The sequence below is a fragment of the Manihot esculenta genome, chromosome 12, assembly GCF_001659605.2.
Source record: "Manihot esculenta cultivar AM560-2 chromosome 12, M.esculenta_v8, whole genome shotgun sequence".
In the NCBI taxonomy this organism is placed as follows: Eukaryota; Viridiplantae; Streptophyta; class Magnoliopsida; order Malpighiales; family Euphorbiaceae; genus Manihot; species Manihot esculenta.
In genome coordinates, this window is record NC_035172.2 from 4,820,385 (window position 1) to 4,834,743 (window position 14,359).

General features: G+C 24.5%; 1 protein-coding gene across 2 annotated transcripts; it reads left to right on the forward strand.

Annotated features, from left to right (window-relative positions):
* Nucleotides 1–10,824: 10,824 nt before the first annotated feature.
* Nucleotides 10,825–14,003, forward strand: LOC110628600 (U-box domain-containing protein 9). 2 transcript variants are annotated; one of them, XM_021775358.2, is made up of 2 exons: nucleotides 10,825–11,281; nucleotides 12,521–14,003. In XM_021775358.2, the coding sequence occupies exons 1-2, from the start codon at nucleotides 10,997–10,999 to the stop codon at nucleotides 13,604–13,606; spliced, it is 1,371 nt and encodes a 456-aa protein (XP_021631050.2). In that variant the 5' UTR covers nucleotides 10,825–10,996; the 3' UTR covers nucleotides 13,607–14,003. The 2 variants fall into 2 exon arrangements, with proteins under 2 accessions (XP_021631050.2, XP_043804952.1); XM_043949017.1 differs by lacking the exon at nucleotides 10,825–11,281 and adding an exon at nucleotides 11,297–11,618.
* The last annotated feature ends 356 nt before the right edge of the window (nucleotides 14,004–14,359 follow it).

Here is a 14,359-nt window from a genome sequence, read left to right on the forward strand (position 1 = left end):
TAATTTAACGGTTAGATATAATTGATAACTGATACTAATATTTAATTAGTAACTAATTACTAATTATAGCTAAAACATTCTATATATATTATTACTATTTGTATGTAAAATGATAAATAAAAAATATATATTATATCATTTATTTATTATTTAAATATATATAAAATTGTATCAAACTATATTAAAATAAAAAAAATTTTATATTATAATAATTAAATTGTATTGAATTTAACTTATATAATTTTAATAATTATATTATTATCTTTATGGTTACACTTGTATTCTGGATAGAGTTATAAATATATTAATAGATTCGAGAGCTAGAAATCCGTAACTCTCTTTGTTAAAGTCATTAATCAATTTTATTCATAGAGTTTGAAGTTGGGGCCTAAGGTCCATTGGAGGGCGGCGCCATGAAGCCCAGCCCAAGTTTCTCCACGGCCAACCAATTCCCCCATCCGCTTTCAATATTTCTCAACGTTATTATCTATGTGGGTTTAACTTACCTTATAAAAATTAAACACTCAATATTTCTAAATTATTTTAAAACTCATAAATACTTAATAAATAATTACGTTTATAAATATATTTATTATTAAAATTATTAAAAAAAATTGGCAATACTATAATTAAATATAATAAAAAGAAGGTTGAGAAAGTGGATGAGGATATTGGGTGTATAATAGAAGGCTATAAAGAATTGGAAACTCATTAGGGTTTCTTATTATGAGTAAGGTCAAATTTACAAAAAGCTTACAAAAGCAAACATAATCCATTCTTTCTATTTTTCAAAGTGAAAAGCTATGCTGAATTATTTGTCTTTAGGAAACAAACTTTTCCCTTTAATATATAAAATATTTTTTTTTTTGGAGAATTATTCTATTTCTATTAATTTACGACGAAAGCATGCTTTAGCCAAAGTTAATCTTTATTTTCATGCATTCATGATTCACCATAGCTCCTCTGCCACATTTTTCTCCTTTTATTAAAGCAAATAACTTTCAAACAGAGCCTATATTATACAAATATCACATGAATTTCGAATCAATATCTTGTATTATAATAGAATAATTCTCATTGGTCAATTATGAGTAATTAAGATTATATTAAATTAGTACCCATATACATGGATCCTGAAAATAAATATTTTTTTAATAATTTTTATATCCTAAGGTCGATCCATCAGTAGCGTCCCGTGATACACAATCTATATTATCTTCTCTAATTATCTAATCAATAACTTAATTATTTAATAATTAAGTTAATTAATTTCCCAAATGGAATTAATTGAAGGTTTCGCCACACAAGTTCACCAACTACTACATAAATTGTTTATTATGCTTGCTATCAATAAATTTTCAATATATTTCCCCTGTCAATAAAAAAAAATCAATTAATAAGAATTTAATTCAATTAATTTTTTACATTTTTTATTTAAAATAAGAAGTTTTATTTTATTTTATTTTATTTTTAAAAAATTATGTTTAATTTTGAAATTTTTATTTAAATTCTCTATATATAGAATAAATTATTTTAAACGAAGGCACCTCTATTCTCTCTTTTGCTCGTTTGGAATTTTGAATTTTAAGAAATTTATTTTAAAAACAAATAAGGAGGAAAATCACAATTATTGTAGGGCAAAGCCGAAAACAACGATGTTACAACTTAAAAAGAGGGCTGACAATTAGGCAGGCTGGCAAGATTGGCGCACCTGGGGAAGGAAACAGAGGACACGCGGCATTTGGTGGGTCCAGGTCTAAACACGCAGGGACAAGATTCCTAGTTGGCATATACGCGATAGGTGAGTGGTAATGAGGTCCCAACTCCAATAAAGCAGAAAAGAAGAGAATGATTGACCGATAATCCCTCGACAAATAACATTTAAGTTAAGTTTGTTATATTTTCCAGCGACATTTAAAAAAAATCAAAATATTTTTTTATTAAAAAAATAAATTATTTAAAGAAAAAAATTAAAAAATATATATTTTTTATAGATTCTTATTAAAATATTTATATATAAATTTATTAATAAATTTTATTTTTAAATTAAAATTAAATAATAAAAAATAAATTATCTTATCAAAAAAATATTTTTTTAAATATTAATTATTTTTTATAAATAAATGAAATATTAGACCGGTGAAATATTATAGGTTAAGCAAAGAAAATTATATTTTTTTTATTTTATTATAATTATACTTTAAATTATTTTTTATTAATTAAATTTTAATAGTTTAAACTTATTTCAATTATATATTACCTTTATTTTAGTTGTACAACAAAAAATTAAAAAAATTGCATATTCGCATATTAAGTTCTTATTATATCAATAAATTTTAGAGTAATAATAATAAATTAAAATTTTATATTAGAATTATAATAAAACTATAAATATAGAATTATTTGGCAATTATATATTATATTAATAAATTTTATTTAAGAAATGAGATAATAAAAACTTGAATTTATGATTTTAGATCGTAATTTAATTAATATATTATTAATTTTTTTAAATATATTCTAAATATTAGTATAATTTAAAAAAAATAGATGATTAATAAATTATGTTGAAGAGTTAAAAGAATAATTTTAAAAAATATTTTAAAAAATTTATTTTATTATTTTATTATATTTTTAAGTTGAATTGTGGTAAATAACATTTAAAACTATTTTTAATATTTTATAATTAATATATTTAATAAAATTATTTTTTTTAATTTTAAAAGTGATGTTAGATATTAAATATAAACAGATTTAAAGAAAGTCAATCGATAATAATTTTAATTAAAATAAAATAAAATAAATTATTATCATAAAATTATTGATAAATATAAATAATAATTTTTAAGTATATTTAATAGTTAAAAAAAGTAATTTATAAATTTTTTATATAAATAATGATAAGATGTATTGTTAAATATTAAACAAATATAATTTAATTAATAAAAAATAAAATTATAAATAAATAAAATATATAATTTTTTTATAATTAATTTTAAATTTTATTAATGTGATGTAGTGAAGCGAGTGTGGTAATAATTTTATTAATTTTTAAGAGCAGCAGTCGAAAATATATTTAGTGTAATTTTAAAATCTGAAATTTTAATTAAAAAATATTGAATATAATTACGATAAAAGCAGAGAGTTGTTTTTATTAATTAAAAAAAAAAAAGGAAGAGAGAGAGAGAGAATAGTGGGAATGGCGACAAACGCTCGTCTTGTGGGCTCCCCAGACTCCCGTGTCTCCTCCTCAAAGCATATTTTGACAATTCTTGCCTTGATTCCATGGTCTTTCTCCTTCGTTTCTTCCTATGTTTTTCTAATGTTTTTAAATTCAGTCAAATCATTGGGAGGAATTGAAAATTAAAAATTTAATATTTAACTGTAATTGAATTGAAGTTTAATCGATATTTAAATATATAAAATTAATAACAATATTTTTATTATAATTAATTTTTTTGTTTTTATAAATAACTACTAAAATATTTTTAGAAAAAAGTATATGTAATGGAAAACTTAAAATTAAAATTTTATAACAACAATTGAAAATTTTCATTTAGAAATTTTAGACAATTATATAGTAATGAAAGATAAAATTTTTATATTATAAAATAAAATTTAAATTTATATAAATTAATATAAAAAATTATATATTTTTACTCTATAAAAAATAATAAAATAAACGCTAAACGTATTTACTTAAACTTTTAAAGATTTAAGATTCAATATCATAATCTCCTATTTCCCTTGTTTAAAGATAATGAGGTTTTATCTTATTTTCAGAGTATTATCGTTGATTGTAAAGCTCTATTAAATGAGCTACCGAATGTGAGTTTTCGTTTTGTGTATAGATCAGCGAATCATGTTGCCCATTGTTGTGCAAGAGCGGCTGGTTCCATGTCTGGTCTTTCTTGGGGGGTATGCCCTCCTAATTTTCTGTATGAGGCTTTGATGATGGATTTTAATAATATGCGCTAATAGCGCGAAGCCAAAAATTTTCAAAAAAAAAAAATAATAAAATACAATAATTTATAATTTAATTAATAAAATAAATTATTAATGATGTTAATTATTGAGATTTAATTTTTAATTTTTAATTTTTATTTATTTTAATAGATAATCATAGTTACTTTATATTAATATAATTTTAAAAAAATTTCATACATATATAAAAGGTGTTTTAAATTAACAAATCATGGAGGTAGTTGAGATAGCGAAAGCCAACTCATACATCATAAGATTCAAAAGTCATTTATTTTTCAATTAAAATATCTATAAAAACACAATAAACCTAATTAATGTTTTTAAAATATTATATTTATTGAATGATAAATCATAAAAGAAAATATTTAATTAAGTATTGAAATAATAAAACATCATTTATTTATAAGCAAAAAGAACTCTTAAAGCTACAGATAAAAGCAAAACAAAATAATATTTTTTTTAAAAAAAATATGATTAATAGAATAAAAAAGACTTATTTAAATTAGAGAATCAACCATATTCGATTAAAATTAAAAAAATTAATCGAATCGAATTAATTTAAAGAATATTGATTAAATTAGAGGATAAAACAATATTGATTAAAATTAAAAAATTAATCCCATTCTTGCAATATACAAATGATATATCCTAATCCATTTTAAGAATATTGATTAATGAAATTATTATGTTATGCTTAATTTAAGAGCATTCCTAAAACAATTAAAAGTAAAAATTAATATTTCATTTATTATAAATATACACTAAAAAAATAAAAATACAGAAATGAAATTTACTAATTAAATTATTAAAAAATAATCACTAAAATAAATTATCAATCACTTTATAGACCATTTAATATATCAATTGGATAAAAAATTGTAATTATATTTTGATTGTAATGATATATAAAGCTAATAATGTATAATTATATAAATATTAAAATAAAATTTTTCAATAATTTAGACATTATTTAGCAATAATTTTTAAGATATTTTGACTACAGTTAAAATATTATTTAAAAATAATTTAAAAATACTTAAATAATCGATCTTTAGCTAATTGGAGAATTGTGTGTTTTTACATTAGTTAATTGAAAAATATCATTATGTATTTATAAATAAAATATATATAACATTTTAAAATTAATTGTGTGCATGCATAAACTCATTTACAGGAAATATTTAGTTAATTTAGTCTGTGAAAAATAATTTATATTTAAAAAATATTTTTTATAAAAAATATTTTTTAATAAAATAATTTAATTTTAATTTAAAAATAAAATATATTAATAATTTTATATATATAAATGTTTTAATAAAAATTTTAAAATATAAAAAATATTTAACTTTTAATAAAAAATATTTTTTATTATTAAATTTTTTAATATTTTAAATATTAAAAAATATATAAAATATTTTCAATAAAAAACCAAAGTCTTAATAAAAAGACTTGTTGACAGAAGCCACACGGTTACTGCTGGTGTAAAACTGGCATGGACCCGCTGCAAGCTTTCTTGTAAGACTATGCACGAAATCTATATTTTTCTTGTTTTACAAGTATAAAATAATTGTAAAATTATATCAGTGCTAAAGAAATAAAAATAGTAATAATAAAAATATTCGAGAGTGGAATCCTATATTTAAACAATGCAGTGTGGCTTTGAATTTGCCCATCAAGTAATCATAAATAGATAAGAAGCATACAAATCAAACTAAATCTAAAAAGACCATTGAGGAAGTTTCAAGGAAGAACAATTAGTGAATTCTATAATGGGATACAATTACTTTTTCTTTTACAAAGGAAAAAAAAACTTGACATATGAAAATAAATAAGTAAAGTTGAGAGAGGGTCCATCTCCTTTCTTTCATATTTACCCTGATTAATCGGATTTCACTTCAACTTTGGATAAGTACTAAAAAATAGTTTTTACAAAAGCTCAAGGGTAATAATTTGTGTCGGCAGGTGTTTGTTCCTGTATTGATGTGACACAAATGCAGGTGATTTTATTATACCGGTTGCACACTATAAAAATACTAATATTAATATTAAATTAAATTGAAGAATTAAATATATTATTTTTTATATAAAATAAATTAATTTTTTAATTTAATTTAACAAGGATTTATCTGTTTAATATGATTTAACATAACTTGTTTGACACTATTTTCTCAACTGTTCATTACACATTGTATCTATTTACATTTTAATGTCATCATATTTCATATTTTTTACAGATAATAATAATATTATTATTATAATAATATATTTATTAAAAATCGTACATATAAAATAGTTTTAAAAAAAAATTTCAGTTATATTTTTATCTTAAAAATATAAATTTTACAGATAATAAACCCATTATATCATATATATATATATATATATATATTTATGAAGAATCTAATTAATTTATTTTTTAAAATTTTATTTAAGATATATATATTTTTTATTTTTCTTTTTATTAGAAATTTAATTAATGTAATTTGTGTAATTCCATTATATAATTTTTTTATAATATTATTTTTATTAGGAATCTGTTTAGTATGATTTTTTTTTTTTGTAATTTATGATGTTTGACTGTGTTGTTTCATAAATAGAATTTAATTGATTAATAATAAACATTTTATTTTAATGGTTAATTATAAAATTTTAATTTTCAAAATACTAAATTTTTGTTAGTATTATTCATTTCTTATTTTTTAAGAAATAAAATAATTTACATAAAAATATTTAAACTCTGAAATTAAATTATATTATAAATTTAAAATAAATTAATCTAAATAATCAATAAAATTTAGCTTTTTTATCGTAAATCATATCGTAAATTATATTCCAAACTTTATTCTCAACAAATTTAGCTGCATAATTTTATTTTAATAATTTAAAATATGAAATAAAAATTGATACATAATATTAATTTGATTTTTCCACCCAAGGCAGATTAGTAAATAAGATAATGTGGGTAAGATAAGGCAAGGGTATAATGGTCTTTGCGTTGAAAAAGAGAGCACATGGAGAAATTAAAGCCCGCTTCAACACAGCCATCATTAGATTCTGTTGTTAATATTTGACTTTTTGAATCCACTCCATCGCTCTCACAAAACTCTTCTTCAGCTCCTCTAATCCTAGGTTTCTAATGATATTCACATTAAATTCCTAATTACATTATTACATTAATTTAAATAATATTTAGATTTACTCTTTAATTATACAATTTATCAATTTAAAAAAAAAACATAGGTCTTCAATTTATATTCACAATCTAAGTAAAAAAACAGATACATTAAATCGAATATCGAAAGAGTTCAAATTATTTATATTTCAAAAACAAACCTATAATTAATATTTTCTTAATTACATAAGTTTAAATTAACTTTTTTCTCTAATGATACTTTAATAATAATACTAGATAAATACTAATATATAAATAAAATTTTTAAATACATACATATCATATAATAAAATTCTATATTTTTTCCTAAGGTATAATTTTAAGCTTAGAATTTTATCAAGCCTCAAAGAATTTCATTAGCAGAAACAAAAGAGGAGGTTGTATAAAAGCGCCACGTGTGTAGTAGAAATGACTGGTGTAGAACAAGTCACATGCAAACATAACACCTGCCCTGAAATGGAGTATAATTTGGTTAAGTGGAGGCCGCTCAAATTCAATGCATTAATTTATTCATTCTAATAGAGAGAGAGAGAAGAGGCAGCAAGTTTTAAACACGCGGTATGCCAGCTGTCGAGGCCATGGATTCCGTGATTTCCTACGTGCCGGATCTTATGGTCCCCCATCCTCTTCCCTTTATTTATTCAATAGGTGTTCCGTTCAGCTAATTGTTGCACCTATACGTCCATTTTCATAAAACTTTTAAAGCTATGGCTCATTGCCATATCAATTTTATAATTAAAATGAGCTAATAGCTTATTTGATTTTATTTATTTTTTTTAACATATAAATTCTGTTACTTTTCTTTTCTACAAGTGTAGAAAAATAGTGATTCATATCTAAATCTAAAGTGTAGTCCACTGTTCATACCACTTGTTTAAATTCAGTACAATCACCTTTGATGCCTCCTCAGTCACAGACAACGAGTCAAAGCACATACACTCAATCAACTGTATGCCTAAAAAATGAGAACAGAAAAGAGAAAAAAACATAAGACATGCACAATCAAAACCAAAGATTATAAAATTTTTTAGTATTTATGTTATGAAAAATTTTAATTAAAATACGAAGAAGACTTGACATTTATTACATAGTATGTATGTTAATTTTGATAGAGATTATTTTTAAATAAATATTTCTTTGAATTTAAATTGTTAATCATAAATATATCTATCTGAATAAGTGTTTTTAATAATGAAAAATTATTCAGAGATATTTATTTGAAAAAAATAACTCTAACAGTTACAAAATATTACTCTAAAATTTGTTATTTTTTATTATTCATATTATTTAATAATAGTCATTATAAAAAATATTAAAATTGAAATATTTTAATTAAATATTAAAATATTAAAAATAAAATTAAAAATTAAAAATTGTTACAAAGTTTAATTATATGAAAAGTTTAATTTGATTTGATTTGATTTTTTTGTATAATTCTATTCAATTTCTATAAATTTTTAAAATTTAATTTTTAATTTATTTATTTTAAATTAATCCCATCAAATTTTAACCCTTAATTACAATTTTATTATATCATATATAATACAATTATATAATTAAAATAAAAATTTATAACATTATAATTTGCTAGTATTTTAAAAGAGTCAATTTTATTTTTAAATAACTATTTTCTTATAAATCCATCAAATTTGTACTAACTTTTTAATTTCAATAGCTCTAATAGTGATCATAACGATATAATTTTTTAATATTTCATAAAAAGAAGATGACGTTATATTATACAGGAAAAGTAAAAAAAAAATATAATTTTACTTATTTTTATTTTAAATTTTATAATTTAATTTATATTAAAATAATAATTTTGTATTGTCTTTAGTAAATATCACTAATTTTCTGATATCATTAATAAATATTAATATAATAATTAAAATATAATTATTAATTAAAAAATAAAATAAATAAATATATTATAATTTAATTTATTTAAAAATATATAATTCAATTTGTAATAAATTAGTACATTTTTTAACTGTGTTTAAAAATTATTTTTTATTAATCGCAATAATATAAATATTATTTTAATATAAATTAAATTATAAATTTTAAAATAAAAAATTGATAAAATGATAAATTTTTTTATAATTTTTATGTATTGGGTGCAATTGCAAGTTTACGGTCTCCTTAAAATACAATTATTTTTAATCCACCTTTCTTCTTAAGTGAAGTGAATCTTCTTCCTCATTGCTTGCAATTTTGATTATTTCTTATTTATGAGCGGATTATGCATCTACGACTATCCATTACCACTAATTCTTATTGATGGCTCGAGTTTGGAAGATTTATGTTAACTCTAAGTCTGTGAAATTGAGAATATTGTTTAAATTAAATATCCTATAAATTTATGTTCATTTACTTCTATATATTTAGACTGCCATTATAGAGAATGGAGGTGAGCATTTGATAAGTCGAATTGAACTTTAAAATTTAAAAAATTAAATCATTTAAATTTGAGTTTAAAATCAAATTGAAATTATTAAAATAATTAAAAAAGTTGAATTATATATTAATTTCAAAAATATAAGCTAAAAGATGCCTTTCAATTCTCCAATTCTGTGTTGAGTTTCAAATTTCCATTCTATTTCAATACAAAAATTAAAAAAACTTTCAACGTAGAGAAAAATCAAACACAATTTCAACATATTATTTCTAAGCTCAACAAAATATAAATCTACATGATTTTGAATTGATTTAGATATAATTTCTAACGTATATAAAAATAAAACACAATTTCAACATAATGTGATATAGAAATAAAATCTATGTATCAAAATTAATTCATATCTGCATTAGAAATATTTTATAAAAATTAACAAACTATCTAATAAGTTTTATTATATTATAAATCAATCAAAATTGATTTATATATGTATTAGAAATATTTTAATATATTTTTTAAAAATTGATCAACTATCTAATAAGTTTTATTTGTCACTAATTCTAATAAAAAGTATATTTATTATCTTTTTCCTTTTAAAAATTTTGTCAGCTATACGTTACTATAAATTTCACTATTTTTATTATGAAAAATTAACATTATAAAAACGGTAGCCTCATTATTTGTAATTGTATTATTATTTTTATTAATTTCAACTATTTTGATATTACTCTGACACAAACACAGGCTTTATTTAATTAGGTATAATTAAATAAATTTATGGATTTTAATTTAAACTGTACCAATATTTAAATATTTTAATTAACTTTTAAAATTTAAATAAAATAAGCTGTATATTCTTAAATTAAAATTTAAAACTGAATATAATTATAAGGAGACTTGAAATTATATATTTTTTTAAAATTTAAATTAAATTGTAAAATAGTGAAATTTATGTCTATAGGCTTTTAGAATTTGGTTTAAATTATATCTAAAGAAAAAAGTTAAATTTTTATTATATAATATTAAGATATTTAGATTAAAATGAAAAACACGTAATTATTAAACTCCACTGTACTTGAATTAGCCTTAAATAATCACATAACAAATGTTAATTTAGATAGAAAATAACATGAAAACAGCGTAAAAGACAAAAGTTTAGGCCTCGTTTCAATTCGCAAAATTAGTGACGTCAGAATTAGAAAAATAAAATTTTAAAAAAATAAAGAGAGAGAAAACGATGTAAGAGCGACTGAGCGAGTAGAGAGATAATATTGTAAAAAAAGAAAAATAAAATAAAAACAAGAGAGAGAATGAAACAGACTACTCTCCACCTCCTCCTCCTCTTCTTCTTCATTCTCTGTCTCGCCAGTCTCGGCCACGACACCTTCCACTAAAAAGATTACTCCTTTTCTTCACGCCCTCTGTTTTCTCGTTCCCCCGCCATGGCCAAGACCGGTGTCTTCGATTCCGATCCGACGGTCATGGCCAAGGCTACTGAATTAAAGAAGGAACTGCAAAAGCTCGTGAGAACCATTGTCGACGACGATGATTATCTTACAGAGACCATCGATCAAGCGAGAAACACTCTCTGCGCTTTGAAGGAATTGAAGATGAATAAGAGATCCTTGTCTTTGAAGTTGTGCCAAACTCTGTCGTGTCCTGATGAGTTTAAGTGTCCTTTGTCCAAGGAACTGATGAGGGATCCTGTCATTTTGGCTACGGGGCAGGTTTGTTTTTGTCTATTTTTGTTTTGAACGATTAGTTTTTGCTGTGTTTGCTAGCTGACAAAATGCCGCTAAAGGCTAGAGGATTTGTAATTGCAGTGTTATGCGTTTCAAGTTTTTCTCTTTGGGCCTAGCTAACAGATCAATTCAGTTTTTTTACAGTAATTTAGTTCAATGGAGATGGGTTTTTAATCTTATTGAAGATTCATGTTCAAAATCTCAATTTAGTTTTGCTTTTCTTCCTCTCTCTCTCTCTCTTTCTCTTACAGTGTTGGCTTCAGAGTAAATTTGGGTTAAAGCGGCATGTTGATAACTTATATGTGGCTCAATTTCCCTATGCGTGAGAATTTGTCTTTAATTTTGATTTTTTCACTTTCTTCTCAGATTCATATTAAGAAAGTGTGGGAAATGAAATGAAATCTGCTTGTAAGTGTTTTACTATATCTGGCCTTCCAATAGAGTTGCACTCAATTCAGCCGAGTATTATTTGTAAAATGGATTTCAAATAACATAGTATACGAAATTAAAATTTTCAGTTCCTTGTTTTCTCTCCCATTTTCTCAGAAAACAAACAGAGGTTAAAGTTTTCTTTTTTTCTGTGTATATGACGTGTTGGGTAGTTTATAGTGAGTGTTTATTATTGATTTAAGTTACCATTAAGAACATCTGGTGGTTGTTGAAATTTAGAGCTGTGCATGCTTGTACTATTTCTAGAACTACGAAAAGTGGCAGTTGGGTGACTGGTTGGAATTTGGATAAATTTAATCCTTATCTATTGTGCTGTCTTATGTTGATGGTTTTTACGTTTTATTATACAGAAGTTTATATGGTTTCGATTGATGGGAATTGATTTGAATTTTTGAAAGGGTGAAAGGAAAAACAAAATTATAAAAATGGATGTTTTTTTTTGGGGATGGTCAATCTTAAACCATTGAGGGAAGCGTATTTCTGCTGAAATTATTGGTAGGCTTCTTGCTGAGAAAACCTGCAATAAAAAGTTATTCTCCAGGAAAAAGAAGGAGAAGAATAAGAACAAGAAAGAAAGAAAGTCTGCAGCATAAAGAATTGTTTATTTTAGTCATTACTGCTGCTATTTGGCTGATTCTCTTATTGTTTCAACATAATGGAATTAATTAATGTGAATCTTTTTTGTTATTTGATTTTAATGTTGATTCTCTCGTGTTCTTATTTCGTTTCTTCGTTGGTTATGGATTTATTTATTTTTTGTTTTTATGTGTGCAGACTTATGATAGACCCTTCATCCAGAAATGGCTGAAAGCAGGGAACCGGACATGCCCTCTCACTCAGCAAGTCCTGTCACACACATTCCTTACTCCTAATCACTTGATCAGGGAAATGATATCACAATGGTGCAAGAGTCAAGGGTTAGAGTTCCCGGACCCTGTTCATTACGATAACGAGGAAGGAATAACAGAAGCTGATCGTGACCATTTTCTGTCTTTGCTTGAAAAGATGTCCTCTGCAGTTCCTGAACAGAAAGAATCTGCAAGGGAGCTTCGATTGTTGACAAAGAGGATGCCCTCATTCCGAGCATTGTTTGGCGAGACAATTGGGGCCATTCCTCAATTGCTCAATCCACTTTCAGCAAGCAAGTCTGGAAGTGATATTCCACCTGATCTTCAAGAAGATGTGATCACAACCCTTTTAAATTTGTCAATCCATGATAACAATAAGAAGCTTGTTGCTGAAACCCCTATGGTAATTCCTCTACTTATGGAAGCATTAAGGTCGGGAACCATTGAAACGAGGACTAATGCAGCAGCAGCGCTTTTCACATTATCTGCTCTTGATTCAAACAAGGCACTTATTGGGAAATCAGGTGCCATAAAACCACTTCTAGACCTTCTAGAGGAGGGAAATCCGTCAACTATGAAAGATGTTGCTTCTGCTATTTTTTCCCTATGTTTTGTACAAGAAAACAAGGCAAGAGCTGTGAGGGATGGTGCGTTGAAGGTGATTTTGAACAATATTATGAATGGTGTGCTTGTTGATGAATTATTAGCTATCCTCGCAATTCTTTCCAGTCATCAGAGGGCTGTCGAAGAAATGGGAGAGCTTGGAGCTGTTCCTTGCTTGCTTCGGATTATCAGGGAGAGCACTTGTGAACGCAACAAGGAAAATTGCATTGCCATTCTTCACACAATTTGTTTGTACGATCGAACCAAGTGGAAGGCGCTGAGAGAAGAAGAGCATTCTTATGGTTCAATCTCTAAACTAGCTCGAGATGGCACTTCAAGGGCCAAGAGGAAGGCTAGTGGGATTCTTGAAAGACTAAATAGAGCTGTTAATCTTACGCATACAGCATGAATCGATGGGATCAGTTATGCACGATAGTCAAGTTGGCGAAATGTAAATTCTACATCCGATTCCAGCACTTCCATTCATCAACAACTCCAGCATGTCCGTGCAATTCTCCGTTGCCTTCCTGTAAATTCTCTTCTCCGAAATTTCTATTTCAGGTTAATGAATTAGCCATTGTGAATAAACATGCCTTAAGCTTGTTATAAATTTTTGTCTTTTGATTCTGTGCTATAGTTTCTTCAAGCTTGCCTTGTTTTCTAGATGTTTTGGCTTTAACTAGTAACAGTTTTGGTCTTTTCACCAGTTTGCTAGTATCAATTCCTGGTCCCCCCCTATGTAACTTGAGCATGTATAAGATTTTCTGCCTAGTTTTGTCATCTAATCAAAGCTTCTACTTGCATTATATACTTGAATCTAGTAATATGTCACAATTTTCACCTTTTATGCAACTGGGTCGACGTTCCTTCCTATTTACCAGAACAAGGAAGCCCTTTTCACAACGGGGTCGACCAATTGATACGACTGCGAAGAGCAGCTTTTGCAAAAGCGCTGAGTAGTTTAGAGATATGAAACTTTGAGTATTCACGGCTCGTATTATTTCTAATAATATGGCCCGGTAACAGATGACTTCTTAGTGCGTCCCGTTCATTCCGCTCACAACCTTCCTTCCAATTAATTCTCCGGGTGAAAAGTTCATTCCGCTCACAACCTTACAACCTTCCGGGTGAAAAATAAATACATTAGATATTCCGGCTTTTG

What these genes read in the sequence shown, in the direction of transcription:
- LOC110628600 (XM_021775358.2), top strand. Translation starts at nt 10,997, where the DNA reads ATGGCCAAGACCGGTGTCTTCGATTCCGATCCGACGGTCATGGCCAAG. An exon ending in TCATTTTGGCTACGGGGCAG is followed by an intron (nt 11,282 to 12,520) that starts GTTTGTTTTTGT and finishes TTATGTGTGCAG; the next exon opens with ACTTATGATAGACCCTTCAT.